Genomic DNA, 23,865 nt, shown 5'->3' with positions numbered 1-23,865 from the left:
TGGAGATCTGGTATGGGCATATAACTCCTAACTGAAAATCAGTGTTATGGGGAGCAATTCTTAGTAATAAGAACATGTCCTTGTTGTTAGGTATAATGCAGCAAAAAAAATGTTGTGAGCCACTGAACCAGATTATCCTCAAGGTTCTCTTCAGCCTAAGGTTCTATAGTTTTAATAATTTCCAGAAATTCTGAGAAAGATACAAAGTTATAAAATGTACCTTTTTACTTTCAACTCATGTATTTTAAATATTTTTATCTCTGGAAATCAATTTTTTTATTTTAGTAGATATTTTTAAAATAATTTCTTAATAAAAGTTCTTACATATTTCTTTTTTTGTTTCAGTTTAGAAAGAATTTGAAATCAGAGGGAAATATTTTTTTTCTTAATCATGCATCCTAGCTACTCACCCCAAATGAAATTTGAGACTAGGCCTGGTGGCTCACACCTGTATACCTAGAATTCTGGGAGGCTGAGGCAGGAGGATTCCTTGAAGCCAGGAGTTCGAAACCAGCCTGGTCAATATAGCGAGACCCTGTCTCTTTAAAAAAAAAAAAAAAAAGACATTAGGGAAGTTACCAAAAAGAGAGAAATGTGTACTTTCTATAAATGTTTTAAGGTTAATTATGAACATTAGATTTTATGTTATATTTCAACAGAATTTTTTGTTACTTTTAGAGAAATGTATTTGTTCCTATTTACTTATGATGTGATATTTGATAGGATATTATTTCACTAACTTTGAACATTTGTTATCGGATGATAGAGTTATTTTTTGTGCTGTTATTTTTAGCACTGACATTTAGTTTTGGGGATTTTATATTTTTATAAAATGTTATTTTGACCTTTTTTTTAAGTAAATACTTTGTTCCTGGAACTGCGATTTTAGCACATTATACTGAGCATTTTTAAATTAAATTAACCCAGCTACTGCCCTGTAGAGTAAAGTTTTTAAATCTGGGGTGCATGGATTAGTTTGAGGGGTTTATGAACCCTTTGAAGTTATAGGAAAAGCAAGTGTGTGTGTTGATAGTTGTATGGATGAAAGGGCTGTAGGTTACACCTTATTCTCAAAGTGGTCTTTAATCCACAAAAGATTACGAACCACTGCTCTAAGTTGAACAGAGTTATGGACATATTAAAAATAAAACAAATAGATAACCTAAAACAACCACAGATCCAAAGTGAACAAGGCTGTGAGCATCCTGTTAAAACAAATATGTCAATTTTGCATAGCTTTTTATTTTTAATTAGATTTATTAATTTGAGGAAGACTCAAATGGAGGTCGAAAGCCTATTTGCAACTACTATTGCCTCTGAGATAGGCCTGCCAGTTATTTCTGTCTAGATTCCACCTTAACTGTTTTTATTTTTCATCTTTAAACTTCTCAGAGGGTCAGAGTACATCGTTTTAGATTAGGGAAAATTATAAATTGAAATTATGTCGAATATTAATTTATTCATTAAGGATTTTGTTAAAAGTTTGATAGCCATTATGCTCGGCTCTGGGGTATAAGTGTAATAAAGATGGTGCCTTATTACATAGCAGGTACTCAATATATAATATCCTGCTTTTAATCCCACTATCTTAAAAGGAGATATATCACATGTAAATAGTTAAAGTGTGTAATAGTGATTTGTTTGACTGACTTTGGAAGCACAATGGAGAATAATCATTTAACTGCCAATAAAATCTTTTAAGTTTTAGTATGATATTTGAAAAATGATTTGGCATTTAATAAAAAATTACTTTTTAGGGATGGTGTTGTGGGTGAATGCAGTATATACACAGTAAGGAACTGTGGAATAGCCTGGCTTGTTCTAAGGAATGAAAGTGATTTGGTGTGGCTATAGTACAAGTTCTTAGTGTATTTCTTACCTGACATCTGAGGGTAGGTAGAATGTACTTCTGATAGTAAGAGTTGTCAACTCTAGTAGTCATTTTCAATTAAAAGCCATAGGGAAACAAATCTGAATCTCCAGAAAGACATTCATTTTGTTTGGGAAAAGTTCTCCAGGTGATTCCAGTAGGGCTTCTTTCCCTTCCCCACCAGTGGAGTTTTAAGTGGGTGAGGCATAGTGAGAGGTATAACATAACTGAAAGACAAGCCAGGTTATATGGTATTTGCACAGAATTAAGCAGTTGTGATTACCTTAAAAGATAGATGGAGCTGCTGAAAGCAGGGAGCTCCTTTTAGCAGGGAAAAGACACAATCAGATTTCAAGTTTAGAAAGTTCACATCCATCCGGCCACGTGTGGTGACTCACGCCTGTAATCCCAGCACTTTGGAAGGCCGAGGCAGGTGGATCAGCTGAGGTCGGGAGTTAGAGACCAGCCTGACCAACATGGAGAAATCCTGTCTCTACTAAAAATACAAAATTAGCTGGGCATGGTGGTGCATGACTGTAATCCCAGCTACTTGGGAGACTGAGGCAAGAGAATCACTTGAACCTGGGAGGCAGAGGTTGTGGTGAGCCAAGATCGTGCCATTGCACTCCAGCCTGGGCAACAAAAGCAAAACTCCATCTCAAAAAAAAAAAAAAGAAAAAAGAAAGTTCACATCCATCCTCCTCAGACTTAAAGAATTAAAGAAGGTCATTTATGCAAGCAGTAAGTTTAAGTAGTTTTTTGCAGTAGTCCAGGTTAAATAGCTTCCTTTCTCTTGTAACAGCAGTGAAAACAGTGAAGATAAGAGTCATACTTTTGGTATCTTGGATATGAGGAAGGAGGCAGAGTCAAAGATTATTCTTAGATCGGTTATATGGATAGACTGATGAATTATGGTGCCCTTTATAATGATAGAGAATTCATGAGGGGGAGCAAATTTAGGGACAGGGATGATTAATTCAGTTTGGCAGTAAAAATTGTCAGCAGAACTCTGGTTATTGGATTCTACATGATTAAATTATTACCCTTGTGCATGTTATAATCAGAGCTGTCCTTTTTAAATTTGTCAGATATTTTCACCCTCCTGCTTCAAAACCCTCCAATGGTTTTCCCTCATACTTAGGACAAAATCCAAAATTCTTATTCTGACTCTGGAAATCTATAGCTTCTGATCTCGTCTTCTAAAACACCTTCCTCTCTCATTACACTCTAGCTACTCTAGCTTCTTTTCTATCCCTTAAACATAGCAAGCACACTCTTACCTCAGGGCTTTTGCACTTGCTGTATCTTTGCCTAGGTATCTATTCTCCCAAGTACTTTTGTGGCTTTCTCATTCATTAAGTCATCTACTTGGATGCTACCACCTCAGCAAGCTCTTCACTACTATCCTAAGATAAATAGCAACCTCTGTCTCTTCTTAACCCTTCATTGCATTACCACCACCTTAAATTACAATTTATGTGATCAATTTATCATCAGTTTCCAGCATTAGAATATAAATTTCATGCAGGCAGAGACATTATCTTGGTTATCACCCTATCTTCAATACCTGAAACAATACTACATTGAAATAGTTTGCTACAAATACTCAATAAGTATCTGTTAAAACAATGGATACCGCTTCACTGCCCATTTGTGGCCGTTTATCTTCCTCTGGCCCATAATTTACACATTGTTCTTTTTCTTATTTCATACCTGTGTGTACTATAATTATTTTCATATTATCCCTTTTATGACTATTTTTATTGTCAGCACAAGGATCTGAGGAATGGGATGCAGTTATTTTACCCCGTTACATAAGTAGTATAGCTTGCCATTTCTTTATTTGGTAGTGTGGCTTTAAGCAGCATCATTGGTTGTGTTTGTTTTTGTTTTGTCCTTTGGAATGATCTCTGGGGGCTTGATAAGACATGTTAAAGACATGCCTCCTGTTTGTTGTTATTGTTGTTTTGTTTTGTTTTGTTTTGTTTTTGAGACAGAGTCTCGCTCTGTCGCCTAGGCTCAAGTGCAGTGGCGCAATAGGCTCACTGCAACCTCCGCCTCCCAAATTCAAGCAATTCTTCTGCCTCAGCCTGCCTCCTGTGTAGCTGGAATTAAAGGCACACACCACTATGCCTGGCTACTTTTTTGTATTGCTAGTAGAGATGGGGTTTCGCCATGTTGGCCAGGCTGGTCTTGAGCTCCTGACCTCAAGTGATCCGCCCGCCTGGCCCTCCCAAAGTGCTAGGATTACAGGCGTGAGCTACCGTGCCCAGCCTTGTCTCCTGTTTATAGAATCACTTGAACCCAGGAGTTTTTGAGACTTCATCTCAAAAAAAAAAAAAAAGACATGTCTCCTGTTTATATATTCAGGCAGTAAACCAAGGTATTAATTAAAATTTGGGGTTCTTACTAGCATCTTGCATCGGTTTTAAGTGTTCCCCAAGCCTCCACATATGGATATACCAGACTGTCCCTCCAGGTCCCCCCAACCGCCAATCCTCCAGTATTGCCTGTTTAAGCTTTGAGATCTAATTGATATAGAAAAAAGTTGCACATATTTAGTTATACATTTCAATTAATTTGGATGTTTCTATACATATGTATGCATGTGTGATACCACCACGACAATCAAGTTACTTCCAAAAGTACCCTTGAGTTCTTTAGTGGAAGTGGTTAAGTTGTTGTTGTAGTGGAAGTGTTGTTGTTGTTGTCGTCGTCGTCGTCGTCGTCGTCGTCGTCGTTGTAAAAGAACTTAACATGAGAAATTCTCCAGTCTTGACATATTCCAGACTTATTTATTATAATGACTCGGGAAACCTTTCTGGATTCCCTTAACTAAAATTGATTCCACTTTTTTGTTTGTTTGTTTTTGGAGACAGGGTCTCACTCTGTCGCCCAGGTTGTCACCCAGGCTGGAGTGCAGTGGTGTAATCTTGGCTCACTGCAGCCTCCACCTCCCAGGTTCAAGTGATTCTCGTGCCTCAGCCTCCTGAGTAGCTGGGATTACAGGTGGGCACTACCATGCCTGGGTAATTTTTTGTATTTTTGGTAGAGGAAGGGTTTCACCATGTTGGCCGGGCTGGTCTCGAACTCCTGACCTTAGATGATCCCCCAGCCTCGGCCTCCCAAAGTGCTGGGATTACAGGCATGAGCCACCATCCCTGGCCTGATTTCACATTTCTTTGGAATTTTCTTCAGCTACTTTTAACTTCCTAGTGCATATAATAATCATTTATATGTCTTCTAGCAAATTATAAGCTTCATAGGATAACATTCTGATTGATTAATATTTGTGTTTTCACTGGGTCTGGCATGTAATTTATGGCTTACTTCCTATATGTTACTTTAACATAAATACATGATGAAAAAAATAAGAATGATTGGCCTATTTATTACCTAGATGGTACTAATAAGAACAATGATTGGCTTATTTGAAAGTTTTCTGTGTGATGTAATGTGTTGTAATGTCCCACTATAGCTTGCAAAACAAAGTGTTATTTTTTTGTAAAATAAAAAACATAATTTGAAAGTAGTATAATTTTTTAGTTATTCTTATAATTGTAAAATATTTATTCCAAATACAATTACCAGCATTATAGAGTGCCAATTACTAATAGTTCATTACTTTAGTCTGTTAGGTTGAGCCATATAAAATTGCTGTTTTTTTAGTTCAAAATCAGACATTGGCATTTTCATGTAGTTCAACCTAATATATGTAAAAACTTTCCCAAAATTTGTATCAACATAAAAGTCAGATTTCTCCAATATGTAAACCAGTCCATGTACTCCAGCCTTATCTCTTCCCTTGTACATATTATGTGCTTAATAAAAATTCCATTGAATGCCTGAAAACATAAAACTGATATGTAATAACTGTATATTGCCTGTGATAGATAATATCCAAAATCCATTTTAAAAGTTTCATCATACTTTGACATCCTGCAGATCCTCCAGAAATTTCTGTCGGAAAATTCACCTATTTTTAAAATAAAATACAAGTGCTGTTTCTTGCATGTTGAATTGAAATAGTGAAGAAAGGAGTATTTCCAAAGAAGTAAAATGATGGAACTACTTCATTTTGCATGACAATAAAATAATAAAAGAAGTAGCTTAATTGAAGAGAGTAATATTATATGGTTTACTTAATATTTATACATTTACATTAGAACTTCATTGGAATAAGACACTTAATCATTATTTTTATTGTCCTAAAAGAGAACATTTTAATGCCAATTACGTGCTAGGCAAGATAATTTTAGTTTAATGCTTACAAAAGTTTTATATTTAAGAGAATGGTATCACAATTTACATAGTTTATGCAAGAAACCTAAGGTTTTCAGAAAATAGGTAAAGTGTCCAAGATTATATATAATAAGATTTGGGCTCAAGCCTGACTGCAAAATACATTTGTCCCATTAAATTATGAGCTTTGGAATACTTTTACTCTAGTCTGATCTCAAAGAAATTCATTCATGCATTGCATTACAACAGGGATACATTCTGAAAAAATCATCAGTGGGTGATTTCATCATTGTGCGGATATCATAGAGTGTACTTACACAAACCTAGATGGTACTAGGCTACATGGTATAGCCTATTGCACCTAGGCTGTAGTAACAGCATGTAACTATACTGAATACTGTAGGCAATTGTAACACAATGGTAAGTACTTGCATATCTAAATATATCTAAACATAGGTATATGTAGTCCGTTGTTGACCTAAATGTCATTATGCAGCAGTCTGGCCAGAAGCTATTTGCTAAATGACTGACTTTGGGAATACAAAAGAAATAAAAGAAAAATTTATAAATTTCATAAATATGCAATTATTTTTTCCTCCATGGTATATTAACCTGAGTTTGGTATTCAGCAGAGTATATTTCAGCTCACTTTTATTCCCCTTATCTCCAATCTCTTTCTTCTTTATTCAGTGTCATATAGTGTGTGTTTGATTTATTGAAATAATACTGCCGTCATCAAGCGTGTCTCTTGGGTTCTAAGAGACATGAATCTCCAGGAGAATACAGGTTGATTGTGTGCTATTTTATTTCCAAATTAGTACTGATTGCCTTAGTGATTAAAAATAGAGATCCTTAAATAATATGCAAAGCTTCTCCTTTCTTATGAATAAGTGCTTTCTAACTTGATGCTTAATCAGTTTGTGTGTGTATGTATGGATGGATACCAGTCTTTAACAACTAATGCAACTCTAAAAACAGGAAGTGGCATTAACTTCTGATATTTCTTTTTAAAATTTCTTAGTTTTCTACAGTTGCTGTAACAAATTATCACAAATTTAGTGGCATAAAACAACAGAAATTTATTATGTTATAATTTTGTAGTTATTTTGTCTGAAGTGAATCTTAGCTTAAATCAAGGTGTTGGCAGGACTGCATTCCCTTCTGGAGGATGTAGGGCAGAATGTTTCCCTGTTTTTTCCAGCTGCTGGAGGCTACTCACACTTCTTGGCTCCTGACTCTCTTCCTTTGTCTTCTAAGCTAGCAATAGCAGGTCCAGTTTTTCTCACATCCCATCACTCTGACCTCTTCTTCCTCCCTTTTCTACACTTAAGGACCCTTGTGATTACATTGGGCCTATCTGGAAATCAAGGACAATCTCTGTATTTTAAGGTCAAATGATTAACAACCTTAATTCCATTTGCTACCTTAAATCTCCTTTGCCATGTAACGTAACTTACCAACAAGATTCTGAGGCTTAGGACATTGACATCTTCGAATAGGTCATTATTTGGCATATAATTCCTTCTGTCACTCACATTCAGTGTTACTGGAACTAAGCAGAGGTATGCTATTGCATTGATTTATTTGTGTTGCTGTAAAGGAATATCTGAGGCTGAGTAATTTATAAAGAAAAAGGTTTATTTTTGGCTCACAGTACTGCAGACTATATAAGAAGGATGGTGCTGGCATGTGCTTCTGTTGAGGGCCTCAGGAAGCTTACAGTCATGATGGAAGATGAACGGCAGCCAGCTTGTCATCTGGTGAGAGGGAGCAAGAGAGAGAGGAGGAAGTGCCAGGCTCTTTTGAACAAACAGCTCAACAACCAGCGTGAACTCATAGAATGAGAACTTACTCATACTGTGAGGGTGGCACCAAACTATTCATGAGGGATCTGTCCCCGTGACCCAAATACCTTCCAGTAGGCCTCGCTTCAGACACTGAGGAATTACATTTCAAAATGAGATTTAGAGGGACAAACATCCAAACCATATCAGGCATTAACATTATTTCACTTAATTCAGAGCTTTTTTTTGAAATATTAAGATATGACAGAAGTGTTCTCCAGCTTTATTAAGAAGGTCTCATTTTTTGACATTAAAGTGTTTCTAGGAACCTTTCTCATTGTCACCAGGGTTGACAAATGCTGTTTTCTACCTTTCTTAGCATAATTAATTGGAACACAATTGCTATCTGTGATTAGGTTTTTATTTTAGGTTTAATCATGGAGGCATTTATTTCATACTATGTTTCTGAGTCTTAGAGTTATTGATCATAGTAAAGGAAAATTCTTTGTTTTGTGTAAAGCAAAAATAAGAAAATTACAAATGTGAATTTGGATTTTGATTTTCTAAAAGATAGTAATAAGATTCAAACCTACAGTATCTGTTAGCAGATAAATGGATTGTGCGGTGTGTGTATATATATGTATATACACAATGAAATATTGTTCAGCCTTAAAAAAGGGAATACTGCCATATATGACAACATGGGTGAGCCCAGAGGACATTATGCAAAGTGAAATAAGTCAGACACAGGAAGAAAAATACTGTATGATCTCACTTACCTGTGGAATCCAAAAAAAGCTGAATAAATAGAAACAGAGAGTAGAATACAGTTACCAGCAACAGGGAGGAAGAAGAAATGGGGAGAAGTTGGTCAAAAGGTACATACTTAGAGTTAGGTAGGATGAATAAGTCCAGAGGTCTAATACATAGCGTGAACTATAGTTAATATTATATACTGAAAATATGCTAAGAGAGTAAATTTTAGGTACACATAAACATACACATGAAAAGGGGTAACTGTAGAAGGTGATGGGTCAGTAAATTTGTTTGCCTGTAATAATCATTTCACTATATGTATGCATACCAAAACATCATGTACACTGCAAGTATATACAATAAAAAATAAATTTTAAAAATACACAGCCATAATAAGATTTCCTTTTCTTCCAAATTGTCTTAACTAATGGTATTGTTTTTCACAATTATCACCCTGTAAGTTTGATGGCTCTTTTTTAGTAAATGTATCTATAAGATATACTATAGCGCCAACAGCATTCTTTTAACTCTGTTTTTCACTTGCTGATATATCACTTGATCTGTTTAGAAGATAGGAAAATGTTTCATTTTTCCCTTTATTTGCTTAATTTTTCAAACTTATTTTTTTAATAGGATCGGAAACTCCATGGTACAGCTCAGCAACTGCTCCAGGACAGCAAGACAAAAATAGAAGTCATACGAATGCAGATTCTTCAGGCAGTCCAGACTAATGAATTGGCTTTTGATAATGGTGATGGAATAAATTGTCCTCCTTCTTATGAGCATAATGGTGCTAAATAATCTTATGCAGGAACAGGGCAGTGGTTCAAACTTAAGAGGGAGGAAGCATTACTATTACTATTTTTTTTTTTTAATCTTGAGTTTTAGACTCTTCACTTGGATAGATGCTTTTAGATATTTGGCCCTTATGTTTCAAGAAGATATTGATCTAGAATGTATCTCTTCATTTAAATAGATTATCAAATACTTACAATCAGTCTTCATTTAAAAAAAAAATCTGTTACCTGTTTAAGAGTATGGCTTTGTTTTCTTTTGTTTTTTTTGTTTTGTTTTATTTATTTTTTAATTCCAGAAGAAATCTTTACAGCTAGTTGCTAAGAGTAGGAGTAGAAACTTTCGGTCTCCCCATGTTACAATATTTGGATATCTTTCAGCTCTAAAATCTTTTTTTCAGATTTGTAATTTAGATGTGTAATGACAAAAATGAAAGGCTCTGAATTTCAATATCATATCAAATATTTTTATTTCAGTGTTTATTGATGTAAGGCCTAAGTTATTGTAATGTTATAGGAATTCATTTCTTTTCATGATTTTAATCACTGCAAATTGGAAAGTCAGATAAATGGTGCAATTAAAATTTTTTTTTCCCTTCTAGCAAAACCTGTGATAAGTCCTCTTGAACTTCGGATGGAAGAATTAAGGCATCATTTTAGGATAGAGTTTGCAGTAGCAGAAGGTGCAAAGAATGTAATGAAATTACTTGGCTCAGGAAAAGTAACAGACAGAAAAGCACTTTCAGAAGTAATTTTAAATAAAAATTTTTATTTGGTTTAATAAATACATTATTCAAAGTATGTGATTATTTAAATGACAACAATTGTCTTTTCCCTGTGCAAGGCTCAAGCAAGATTTAATGAATCAAGTCAGAAGTTGGACCTTTTAAAGTATTCATTAGAGCAAAGATTAAATGAACTCCCCAAGAATCATCCCAAAAGCAGGATTATTATTGAAGAACTTTCACTTGTTGCTGCATCACCAACACTAAGTCCACGTCAAAGTATGATATCTACGCAAAATCAATATAGTACACTATCCAAACCAGCAGCATTAACAGGTATGTAGTGTATAGCCATTGTTTTTTGTGTGTATTTTTGTCTATAACTGGTTCTGATTTAATAATTGAAAGAAAAACCTGTGCATAGATTTTTTAAATTATGATAAGATACACATAGAATAAAATTTGTTGTATTAACCATTTTAATTTTATTCAATTTGGAAGCATTTGCTATATTCACAATATTGTGTGACCATCACCACTACCTAGTTTCAAAGCATTTTCATCACCCCAAAAGGAAACGCATACCTATTAAGCAGTCACTCCCCATTCCCCCTTCCTCCCAGCTGCTAGCAACTACTAATGTCTGTCTCTACAGATTTGTCTATTCTAGATATGTCATATGATAGAAATTATATAATTTGTAACCTTTTTTGCCTGGCTTCTTTTACTTAGCATATTGTTGTCAAGGTTCATTCATGTTGTAGTATGTATGAGTACTTCACTCACTTTTAATGTCTGAATAGTATTCCGCTTGTGGGAATATTCTAAAATTCGAAACTTTTTGTGCACCCAACATGATGCTCAAAGGAAATTCTATTTGGAGCATTTTGGATTTGGGATTTCAGATTTCCAGATTAGGGATGCTTAACCAGTAAGTATAATATAATATAAACATTCCAAAATCTGAGATACTTCTGGTCCCAAGGATTTCAGATAAGGAATACTCAACCTATACTATATTTGATTGACCTATTTGTCAGAGCATATGAGTTCTTTTTACCTTTTGACTGTTGTGAGTAGGCTGCTATGAACATTTATGTGCAGGTTTTTGCTTGAACATCTGTTTTCAATTTGGGGGTATATTCCTAGGAATATAATTGCTAGGTCATATGGTAGCTATATCTAAGATTTTGAGGAACTGTCAAACTGTTCTTCTCAGCATTTACATTATTTTATACTTCTAACAGTAATGTATAAAGTGGGTTTCAGGATCTCCAGATCCTCACCAACAGTTATTATTTTTTTTCATTCTTCTTTGATCATGTTCTAATAGGTCCATTATTGGAAGTATGGTAATATATCTAACTATGTCTGTAGAACTGTCTGTATTTCTCCCTTCAGTTATGTAAATTTTTGTTTCCTATATTGTGGGCTGTTTTGCTAGGTTCATGTATGTTTACAATTTTTATATCTTCTAGATGGATTGACTCCTTTACCTTTACCTTAACTCCTTTATAATGTCTTTCTTTGTCTCCTGTAACAATATTTAATTTAAAATCTGTTTTGTCTGATTTTATAACAGCTACCCCTACTTTGTTTTGGTTTTGTCTATGGGTTCAAATGAGTCTCTTTTAGATTATATATTATTGTATTCTGTTTTATAAGATCCATTCTGTCAGTCTTTTTTTTTTTAATTCATTTTTATTGAGACAGAGTCTCACTCTCATTGCAGCCTCCCACTCCCAGGTTCAAGCAATTCTTGTGTCTCAGCCTCCAGAGTAGCTGGGATTACAGGCATGTGCTACTGCACCTGGCTAGTTTTTGTATCTTTAGTAGAGACAGGGTTTCACCATGATGGCCATACTGGTGTCAAACTCCTGGCCTCAAGTGATCTGCATGTGCCACTGCACCTGGCTAATTTCTGTATTTTTAGTAGAGACGGGGTTTTACCATGATGGCCACACTGGTTTCAAACTCCTGGCCTCAAGTGATCTGCCTGCCTTGGGCTCCCAGAGTGCTGTGATTACTGGTGTGTGCCTCCACATCTGACCAGTGTTTGCTGTTTATTTAATAGTTTAAGACAGTTATCCAGGTGAGGTTGCATGCACCTGTAGTCCCAGCTACTTGGGAGGCAGAGGCAGGAGAATTGCATGAGCCCAGGAGTTTGAGGCTACAGTGAGTCGTGATTCCACCACTGCACTCCAGCCTGGGTGACACAGCAAGACTCCGCCTCTAAGAAAGAAAGAGAGAGAAACATTTAAAGTAATTACCGACAGGATGTAATAATCCTGGTGGTAACTACTGAGAGGTAGGTTAAATTTAATAGGTTTATAGCACAGTCCCCCCACAAAACTGCCATCACTTCATAAGCAAGCAGCAAATTTAGAGTTTCCAAGGCTACATGCACTCCTGACCAACTGTCTACAGATTCCAGGATTTCTACTAGCATCTCAGCTCAGTAATTTGCAGGAACAAATCATAGAACTCAGGGAAGCACTATACTTAGGATTACGTTTTTATTATAAAGGATACAAATTAGGACCTTCATGGGTCACTGCAGCGAAAAGAAAATAAACATAAAGGGGGAGATCTGAGAGGATCTCAAACACAAACCTTATGTGTCCTTAGGATATATCACCCTCCTAACACATCAATGTCTGTCACCAACCAGGAAGTTCACTTGAGCATTGGGTGTGCAGAATTTTCATTGGGGCTTTGTTAACATAGGTGTGATTGAGTGAATCATTGGCCACATGATTGAATTCAATCTCCAGCCTTGTGCCCCTCCCTAGGTCAGGAGGTCAGACTGATAATGTGGCTCAAAGCCTCAACCTCCTGAAGATATGATCATTCTTTCTGGCATGGCCAGCCCCCATCCTGAAACTGTCTAGAGGCCCACCATGAGTCACCTTACCAGGTGTGGTCTAAGGTATCCACTATGAATAACAAAGGCACGCCTATCACTGGGGGAAATTCCAAAGGTTTAGACTTAGAGGCTGTCTTCCAGAAACCAGGGACAAAAACCAGCCAAATTATATACAACAAAAGGGCTTATTTCTGTCATTTTGCGGGTTTTTTTTTTATGCAAGTGTTTATCTTTTTTTCTCTGAGTTCTAGTACTACCTTCTTTTGGTTTTGATTGAATTTTTCTACTCTGTTTTTATTTACTTATTTTTGAGACAGGATCTCTGTCTGTTGCCCAGGCTGGAGTACAGTGGTATGATCATAGCTCACTGTAACCTCAAACATCTGGGCTCAAGCAATCCTCCTGCCTCAACCTCCTGAGTAGCTAGGAGTACGGGAACGTGCCACCACACCTAGCTAATTTTTAGTTTTTTGCTAGCAATGGCGTCTCACTGTGTTGCTCAGGCTCGTCTCAAACTCCCGGCCTCAAGTCATCTTCCCACCTCAGACTACCAAAGTGTTGGGATTATAGGCGTGAGCCACTATGCCCAGCCTCTATTCTTACTTTTCTTATTTCCTTCTTGCTCCCTTTTATGAGATAGATAGATATATATATTCTCCCACCTCAGCCTCCCTAGTAGCTGGGAGTACAGGTGCACACCACCACGCTCAGCTTATTTTATTTTTTTTGTAGAGATGGGGTTTCTCTGTGTTGCCCAGGCTGGTCTTCAACTCCTGGGCTCTAGCGATCTGTCCACCTTGGCCTCCCAAAGTGCTAGGATTACAGGCATGAGCTACTTACGCCTGGTCTTTCACTAAATCTTGAACTCCTCGCAACCACTCACCTCACTTCCTCCGTAGTTTTGCCTTTTCCAGAATGGTCACACAGTTGGAATCTTAACAGTATGTAGCCTTTTCACATTGGTTTCTTTCACTTAGTAATATGCATTTAAGTTTCCTCTATGTCTTTCCATGCTTTGATAGCTCATTTTTGGTTTTGTGCTGAATAATACTCTATTGTGTGGATGTACCATAATTTATTTATTCATTCATTTACCGAAGGGCTTTTTGGTTGCTTCCAGGTTTTGGCAGTTATGTATCAAGCTGTTATAAACATCCATGTGCAGGTTTATTATTTTCTTAGTGATTACCCCAATGATTATAACTAATGTCCTAAATTTATTATAATCTTATCTTTAGTTGCCTACAAAACTCTTTGACTGTGCCCTTGTTATATTGTCACAAACTCTCTTTATGCACCATATACCCATTAACATAGGCTATAAATATTGTTTTATGCATTAGTCTTTTAAATCATAAAGGAAACAAAAAGAAGAGTTACTTAAAATACAGAAATATTGGCTTCTGGCCAGGCGCAGTGGCTCACGCCTGTAATCTCAGCACTTTGGGAGGCCGAGGCGGGTGGATCATGAGGTCAGAAGATCGAGACCATCCTGGCTAACATGGTGAAACCTCATCTCTACTAAAAATACAAAAAAAAATTAGCCAGGCGTGGTGGCAGGCCCCTGTAGTCCCAGCTACTCAGGAGGCTGAGGCAGGAGAATGGCGTGAACCTGGGAGGCGGAGCTGGCAGCGAGCTGAGATCGTGCCACTGCACTCCAGCCTGGGCGATAGAGCGAGACTCCGTCTCAAAAAAAAAAAAAAAAAAATACTGGCTTCTGTATTTACTTATGTAGTTAATTTTACCTGCGTTTGTCTTCCTTTTTTCCTTTCTCTCTCCCTCCCTCCTTCCTCCCCCCTCACCCCTCCCCCTTGCTCTCCCTGACACCGCCCCGCCCCCCCTCCCCACCCGTCACTTCCCCCATCCTTCATTTCAATCTAAAAGGCTTCTTTAGCATTTCTTATGGGCAGGTCTCCTAGTGTCTACCTCCCTTAGCTTTTGTTATCTAGGAATCTCTTTATTTTCTTTTTTTGAATGATAGTTTGCTATATATATAGAATTCTTGGCTGGCAATTTTGTTTTTTTCCAGCACTTAAAAAAATGTCCAACTAGGCACAGTGGCTCACACCTATAATCCCAGCACTTCAGGAGGCCGAGACGGGTGGATCACTTGAGGTCAGGAGTTTGAGACCAGCCTGGCCAGCATGGTGAAACCCCATCTATACTAAGAATACAAAAATTAGCCAGGCATGATGGCGCATGCCTGTAATCCCAGTAACTCAGGAGGCTGGGGCAGGAGAATCGTTTGAACGTGGGAGGCGGAGGTTGCAGTGAGCCGAGATCATGCCACTGCACTCCAGCCTGGGTGACAGAGTAAGACTCCGTCTTAAGAAAAAAAAAAAAGTCCTCCTGCTTCCTCCAGGCCTTTATGTTTTGTGATGAGAAATCCACTGTTAATGTTACTGAGGATCCCTTGTAAGTGATGAATTATTTTTGTCTTGTTGCTTTCAAGCTTTTCTTTGTTTTTTCACAGTTTAATTATAATGTGTCTTAGAGTGGATCTTTTTGAATTTATTCTACTTAGATTCTTTGAGCTTGATGTGTAGGTTCTTGTCTTTCATCAGATTTGGGAAGTTTCCAATCATTTCTTCAAATGTTCTTTCTTCTCCTTCTGAGACTTTGATTTTTGCCTACATTGGTGTGCTTTATGGTATTTCTCTTAGACTCTGATTTTCTTCATTATTTTTTCTTTCTGCTCTTAAGACTAGACAAGTGCAATTGATCTGCCTTCAAATTGGGTCACTTTTTCTTCTGCCTGCTCAAATCTTTTATCGAACCTCTCTAGCAAATTTTTTCATTTTTGTTACACTTTTCAATTCCAGAATTTCTGTTTGGTTCTTTTTTATAATTTTTAAATCTATATTGATGTTCTCTATTTGTTGACACATCACTTTTCTTGTTTCCCCTAGATATTTGTCCATGGTTTCTTTTAGATTTTTGAGCATCTTAATTTAGTAAGTCCAACATGTCTTGACTTCCCCAGGGTCAGTTTCTGTTAATTTCTTTTTTCTGTGAACTGACCGTATTCTGTTACTGTGCTTGCTTCATAATTCAAGTACTTCATTTCCTTAGTATACTTACTCACAAAGCAGATTTTACTCTTTCCAAAGATTTCGTTTTTCTGCTATATGTTGAATGTAGTTGTTTGCCTAGTAACTTTTATAATCTATTTCATAGAGACTATTCTTTCTCATGTATTACCCCTGAGGTGTCTATTTCATTAATATATTGTAAACCAAAATAAAATTCTAAGCCACCCAACCAAATGAATGGACCCCTCCTCTCAGCCAATGGCATTCTATAGTAAACCTGAAACACTAGTTCAGGTCGTGCTGGGAATGGGTGGTTTGGACATGCGTCATTATGCCTTCCTCCCTTTGGAATTCAGGTACTGCAGACCAGCATTAACATCAAAACAGAGACCTTAAGACTGACTGAACAGACTCTTTCAGTAGATAAGAAACATTTACAGTCTCTTCTTTCTGAAGCCTGCTATCTGGAGGTTTCATCTACAAAATGAGAACCTGGGTCTCCACAACCCCTTATCTTAACAGCACTCTTACAATACTCCCTTGTATTGATTCCAGGTCTTTAGATAAACTCTTCCTACCAATTGCCAATCAGAAGATCTTTGAATCCACCTGTGACCTGAAAATCCCTACTTCGAGTTGTCCGTCTTTTCTGGACCCAACTAATGTACATTTTACATGTATTGATAGATGGCTTATGTCTCCCTAAAATGTACAAAACCAAGCTGTAACCCAACCACCTTGGGCACGTGTTGTCAGGACCTCCTGAGGCTGTGTCACGTATATCCTTAATCTTGGCAAAATAAACTTCTAAATTGAGACCTGTCTCAGATACTTTTTGGTTTACTATATAGTCATCTGGTGTTTCAACAGACATTTCCTTTAATTCCTGAAGAAGAAAAGATTGCCTAGTCTTTGCAGCTGGGCCCTGTGCTTGAGCACTCACCCAGACACTTTACAACTCTGCATTTGCTTTGTGCAGAGCTTGAGAGTCAACCATAGGTTAGAGCTTAGGGTGTTCTCAGATCTCTTCCGAGGATGCCTCTTGCTTGCACCTAGCCTTCTAGTTTCCCAATAATATGTAGAAGCATTGCAAAGTCTTTTATTCTCCAAAGCATTTCCTCTGCTAGCTTTTCCTCCCAGTTTCTTTGGCTTTTCTATTGTTTACCCCAACTGATCCTCTTTTTCCTTAGTTTGCAGAGACTGGTTCATTTGCCTTCCATTGTTTTTGACAGATGCCCTCCACTTAGCTGTTTCTCTGCCTTCAAAGATTTTCTTTTTTTTTTTTTTTGAGACAGAGTCTCGCTTTGTTACCCAGGCTGGAGTGCAGTGGCGTGATCTCCGCTCACTGCAAGCTCCGCCTCCTGGATTCACACCATTCTCCTGCCTCAGCCTCCAGAGTAGCTGGGACTACAGGCGCCCACCACCACGTCTAGCTAATTTTTTGTATTTTTAGTAGAGACGGGGGTGGGGGCGGTTTCACCATGTTAGCCAGGATGGTCTCGATCTCCTGACCTTGTGATCCACCCGCCTTGGTCTCCCAGAATGCTGGGATTACAGGCGTGAGCCACCGCGCCCAGCCAAAGATTTTCTAGTTACCTGAAATAATGGCAAGCTGTTGGTGTTAGTATTTTAGGGAGCCCTCAGACAGGTCAAAGCAAGTGACCACAATTATTTGAGAAAAAGATCTTCTCTGCTCCCTCCTTACAGCAGGCTTCCATCTTCAATACTGCCCCCAAGGTATTGGGAGTTAAGGGAGGGATGAGGCAAAGGTAAGTGAAAACTCCACAGAGCTCTCCGGAGTGTCCCTTGCTTTTTGGATTTTGATTAAACATTTGCTTATTTGTAGTAAACCTTTGAATGTTTTCCAGAGTTCTGATAAACTCAGTTCTGAAAGTTTCTGTCAGTTTCTTTTTCTGTTTCCGTGAAGAGACTGTCTTTGTACTTTTTTTTTTTTAGGATTCATTACATATATCTTTTTAAAAAACAATTTCACAAGGCCAGATTTATTAAAGGAATATACTTTATTCTGCAATTATGTCCATCCTAGATACTAGATACTGTGTGATCTGATCTGTACCACATGAGGACCTTCTTACTCCATCATTTTCTCTGACATCACCTACAAAGGCTTCTTTTTTATGAACCATGTGAATATGACATATTTTTGTTACACAGACTTTCCAGAATCCTTTAATTTTCTTATAAATATTAATGCCAACAAACCTTAAAATTTTTGAGGTTATGAAAGTGTTCTTCAATATTGCATAGCATACTATCACATTCTGGTTGTTAAAGAGTATCATTAATCAGTTTTATGCTGTGTTAAACTTATACATCAAAACATGAAGGACAAATTTACAGTTAAACTTCACTGTTGGCACTAATTAGGATCAGTCTAAATGTGCGGTTCACAAATTGAGTGCTTAAATCTGAGGCAACCTGGGATACCAAAGTGAATTCACAGGGCCACATCAGGATATTTTGTTTTTGAGGGATGCACAGCATTATCTGCACTTCCTGTAGTCACCATTCAGACTACTAGCTCAAGGTAGTTACAGTTTCAGGGTTAGGTGGAGCTACATTCCTTTCAGGGATGTTGTGTATTTATGAAGCTAGGTTTTCCTCAATTGCTGTGATTTTGGTTTTTTTAAAGTGCTGTGTGAAATCAGTGTGGAATAGGAAATCAGTGTGGTAGTTTCCAAACTGATTCCAAAGCTTTAGAGTTATACAGTGCCCAAAAGGAAGTAATCTTGCTTGTTTAAGAATGAAATGAAAATACTTTTTCTTTTAGTTATATGTATTTTTTTTCAAATAGCTATTAATTTGTTAGGAAAGCAATCATATCCTATGTTTGGACCTAACTGTTTAATCAACAAAACTATAAGGTATATCTTTTGGCCTAGGGACACAGTTAAAAAATAGTTTAATAAAACATTAGGGCACCATGAACTGAGAAAGCTTGGGAACCTCTGATCTAATTCTTTCATATTGATAACTATTTATCTTTCCAGTCATATCTGTGTAACTCCTATCATGAATATTCTGTCATAAACTGGTTTGTGCCCAGTGCCTCCCCTACCTTGCTTAAATGTCTTTGCCTTAGTATTCATCTTCTTATATGTATTTTTAAATCAAAACTGGAATATAGACCTGTAAAGAGCAAAGACCTTGTCATCTACCTACATATAATCCTAGCCTCCAGCACAGGATATTTGATACATTCAACAAGTACTTGGTAAATAGTATCTGACAATTAGGCAGGGACTATACTGCAGGCAAGAACTGTACTTATTGTCTGCTAAGTTTCACCACCTTTTGGCTCAATGCTGAACACATTGTTGATACTCAAGCATTTCTGAATGATCCATTGATTAAAATAAGGTTGTCAAATATTTTGAATAACAATATTTCTAGAAAAGTAATAAAATCACATTTTAGAAACTCAGCTGATAATGACTGGAAATTTTTTTCCTTTTCTATTCTAGTCTCCTGTTCCCTCTTTTCAGTTCCTTCTTCCCCTGTTCCTCATTCCATTACTGAACTTTACTCAGAGTTATATAAGTCACCAACCTAAAAAGAAGTATCTTACAATTCTTAAGACATTTTTAAAAAATTCTTTAAGCTCCTACTGGACCATAAACTAAATTCTAAGTAACTAGGAAGAGAAATAGTACTGACATTAATAGAAGACTACACATGACGAAAAGATGAACATGGATGAATAGTAAGAGCATTTGCTGTTCTGAATTTTTCACTGCATGCTATTATTTGTGGTTCGTCTCATACTCCAGTTTCTTTTGTGGTTGTATGATTATACTACTGAAATTTGCCAGTTTGTTGCTACTTTGAATAAGGTATAATTTTTTGGTTGTTGTTTTTTCTCCATGTTTTGAGAAATTTACTAGTTTTTTATAAGAGGATATTTCTGCAGAATTAAAAAAAGTTGCCTAATCATACCATGATGAAATACTGAATTAGTGAAATAGGTATAAAATAGTTTTCCAGACAGTTGGAAGAAAATTTTTAAAGCATTTACTTGTTCTAATGCAATTCATAGTTATTACTTCTGAATACCAACATTTACTTCTTGGATTTGCTTGTTTTAAAAATTTCATATTGTGCTTTATGAATGTAGTTTTAAGCTATTTCTAATGTGTTTATATGCAATTGTGTCACCTCATAAAGAAACTTCTAGATGTTTAATAAAGAACTCCCTCTAGATTTTTTTCCTAAATGAAAGCAGATGTTGAGCATTGTCATGTTCTGATGTATTGAAATTGCTAAAATATTTAATAAGCTACCATAGTTTGAAGTAGTAGCCAGATGTTTTCAGTTTCCCCAGGATGCATTTTACAGCTGAGCATTTACAGTGGAAGTTAGCTAAATTTGCCAGTTTAACAACAACAAAACAAATAAGAAACATGACAAAATTTTTTAACTCAAAATGATATACTTAATGTGTTATCACTGTACAGTAAGATAAGATTTCCACAGTCTAGCAAAACATTATTGACACTCCACCTCCCAACGTTAATAGCCTTATTGAGGTATAGTTTACATACCATAGAATTCACTCATTTTAAACATACACAGTATGATTTTTTCAGTAAATGTATATGCCTATTTTACCATCATCAGTAATCCAGTTTTTAGGGCAGTTTTATTGAGGAATAATTGACATACAAAAACTATACATATGTTAAGTGTATGGTCTTGCTTTCATTGTTTTGCATGAGAGATCTCCTGCCATCTTAATCTTTGTTCCTCTCTATGTAACATGTTTTTTTCTGGCTACTTTTAATGTTTCTTGTTCACGACTTGTTTTGAGAAATTGGATTATGGTGTGCTTTAGTATGGCTTGCTTCTGTTTCTTTGTTTAGTGTTCTTTGAACTTCTTGGATACTTCTTGAGTTTATACTTTTCATCAAATGTGGAGAATTCATGGCCTTTTTTTTTTCTAATACATTTTGTGTCTCTGATTCTTTCTGCTCTCTCTTAATGAGGAATTTCAGTTACACATATATGGCCACTTGAAGTTAAATTCACAGTTAATATATGCACTGTTCTTTGTTTATTCTCAAGTCTTTCTTTAGTGTCTTCTATTTTTGATCATTTCTTTGCTGTGTCTTCAAGGACACTAATCTTTTCTTTTGCAATGTTTAATCTGCCTGCAGTCCCATCCAGTGTATTTTTTTTTTAATCTCAGATATTGCCATTTTTTAATCACTAGAAATTTGGTTTAGGTCTTTTTCATTTCTTCCATGTGTCTGTGCCACATTTTCAGTAGATTGACTGTTTTGATGTCCTTGCCTTCTAACCCTAACATTTATGTCAGTTAAGCCACTAAGCTTGTAATAATTTGTAACGCAACCAGAGAAAGCAAATACACCTGGTAATCTTTGAGTAGATGGCAGACATTGTGAATTTTACCTTGCTGGATGCTGAATATTTTTGTATTTCTATAAATGTTCTTGAGCTTTGTTCTAGGACACAGTTACTTGGAAACAATATGACCCTTTTGGGTACTGCTTTTAAGATTTGTTATGTGAAACAAGCATCATTTAGTTTAGGGGTAATTATTCTCTACTGCTGGGGCAAGACTCTTCTGGATATTTTCTTCAGTGCCTCATGAATTGAGATTTTCAAGCCTGGCTGGTGGTAACAAACACTATTCCTACCTATATGCACTGAGTATTGTTCTTTCTAACTTTTTCAGTGGGTTCTTTCCCCTGCCTCAGATATTTTCTTCATAGGCAGGTGCTGATTAGTACTTTGATGAATACTTGAAAATCCTCTGACCATCTCAGGAGTTCTTTCTATGAACAGCTTTAACTGCCTTGTGAACTCTAGCTGCTTTGGTTTCCTTGAACTCTCATTTCTGTCTCTTCAACTTGGCTCCGCCTGAGTTTCCCCCTCCCTGCACTGTGTCCTAGAAACCCTTAAGACAGTAAGCTGGAACAATCTTAGGACTTATCTCATTTGTTTCCCATCTCTCAGGGATCACTATTCGTCTTTAACCTTTTTTTCATATATTTTGTCTGATTTTCTTTTTTTGGTAGTTTGAATTGGGAAGCTTTGTTTGTTACTACTTGGATAGAAATATATCAGTACTTCAGTGTTATTAAAAACAATTTAAAACTTTAAGTAAAATTAAGTAGTTATTTAAATTAATGGGACAACTTTTACCAGAAATATTCCTCCTAAAATGTTATTATTGTACAGTATCTAAAATGTTAATACGGAAGCATTATTTAAATTCTAGTATACTATGTCTAGCCCAAATAATGACAAAGCCATATATCCAGAGGACCTAACTCATAGTTCTTTATTTTCATTTTGAACACCTTTAGTATTTATTTGCCTAAATAAATTGAAGTTATTTTATGTTTAATTACAACCCATAATTTTTTGGCTAATTAAACTAACAGAATGGAAAGATAATGTCATTTTACATCAAATAGAACACAAATTTATTTAGTTATACAAAAACCCTGTAAAGTTCTTTTCTGTGTTAACTATGTAACTATTAAACATAGTTGCTATTCACATAGTGAGACTTCCTTATTTCCAATTTTTATGTGCCATTTTAGTGGCATATTATTTAGCTTTATGTTTCTCCTCCCATACCTCTACCAACATAGTTTATGTAACTTGTTTTCTTTTATGCCCTCTATACAGACAACTTTTGGGAGATGCTGTTCCTTTTTTTTTTTTTTTTTTGGGGGAGGGGGGAGAGAGTCTTGGTGGAATGCAGTGGTGCAATCTTGGCTCACTGCAACCTCTGCCTCTTGGGTTCAAGCAATTCTTGTGCCCCAGCCTCCCGGATAGCTGGGACTACAGGCACACACCACCTCGCCCAGCTAATTTTTTGTATTTTTAGTAGAGACAGGGTCTTGCCATGTTGCCCAGGCTGGTCTCAAACTCCTAAATTCAGGCAATCCACCCAAAGTGCTAGGATTACAGGCGAGAGAGCTACTGTGCCCAGCCAGGAGGTGCTGTTCTTTTCTATAAAATTTCTTATAGTTGTCTAAAGAATTTGTAATGGTTTCTCTAATTAAAATAGGAAAGATGATAGCTACCTCACAGATCCTCTGGGAGAAGAGTTTTTGTTACCAGTTTTTTTTTTCTTTTTTTGAATAGGTAAGAGATTTAGATTAAGGATTCCGTAGATTAAGGATTGATGTTCTTATCTGATATTTATGTTTGCCAACAGGTACTTTGGAAGTTCGTCTTATGGGCTGCCAAGATATCCTAGAGAACGTCCCTGGACGGTCAAAAGCAACATCAGTTGCACTGCCTGGTTGGAGTCCAAGTGAAACCAGATCATCTTTCATGAGCAGAACGAGTAAAAGTAAAAGCGGAAGTAGTCGAAATCTTCTAAAAACCGATGACTTGTCCAGTTCAGTAACCAGATTTTTTAAAATCATGTAACAAACTGAAGTGCTTATACAAGGGATTTATGAAGTGTTCAAGTTGGACAAAACACTTTAAAATTATGGTTTTTGTAATTTAATTAAAAAATATTAAAACCTGTGATGTCGGGAAACAAAAAGGCAACAAATTCTGTTTTGTTGAAGATACATTAGAAAACTGAATGACAAATAACATTAGTTCTTTTGGAAGAATGAAATATTGAGCATCACTCTTATGCCAAACTGAAGGTATACAGAAGCTATGAGACTGGTCCTTCTTGTAGAATCATATCTTGATTCTTTTATTTTTCTTTATTTTTTGAGACAGCATTTTGCTCTGTTGCCCAGGCTGGGTGCAGTGGTGCAATCATGTCTCAACCTCCT

At 36.4% G+C, this 23,865-nt stretch overlaps 1 protein-coding gene across 4 annotated transcripts in view; it reads left to right on the top strand.

Annotated features, from left to right (window-relative positions):
- Positions 1 to 23,865, top strand: part of PKN2 (protein kinase N2) — a 153,091-nt gene that overhangs the window by 81,620 nt on the left and 47,606 nt on the right. For 2 of the 4 annotated variants that reach the window (XM_055351707.2, XM_019026183.4), the window contains exons 4-7: positions 9,286 to 9,403; positions 10,049 to 10,194; positions 10,291 to 10,507; positions 23,283 to 23,468. In XM_055351707.2, coding sequence (XP_055207682.1) covers positions 9,286 to 9,403; positions 10,049 to 10,194; positions 10,291 to 10,507; positions 23,283 to 23,468 — 667 coding nt within the window. The remainder of the gene's footprint in view (positions 1 to 9,285; positions 9,404 to 10,048; positions 10,195 to 10,290; positions 10,508 to 23,282; positions 23,469 to 23,865) is intronic. The other 2 variants (XM_055351708.2, XM_055351704.2) reach the window with 1 other exon arrangement.

This window comes from Gorilla gorilla, chromosome 1 (genome assembly GCF_029281585.2).
Source record: "Gorilla gorilla gorilla isolate KB3781 chromosome 1, NHGRI_mGorGor1-v2.1_pri, whole genome shotgun sequence".
NCBI classification, from domain to species: domain Eukaryota; kingdom Metazoa; phylum Chordata; class Mammalia; order Primates; family Hominidae; genus Gorilla; species Gorilla gorilla.
Note: the sequence above shows the minus strand (reverse complement) of the source record. Positions and strands in the feature narration are given on the sequence as shown.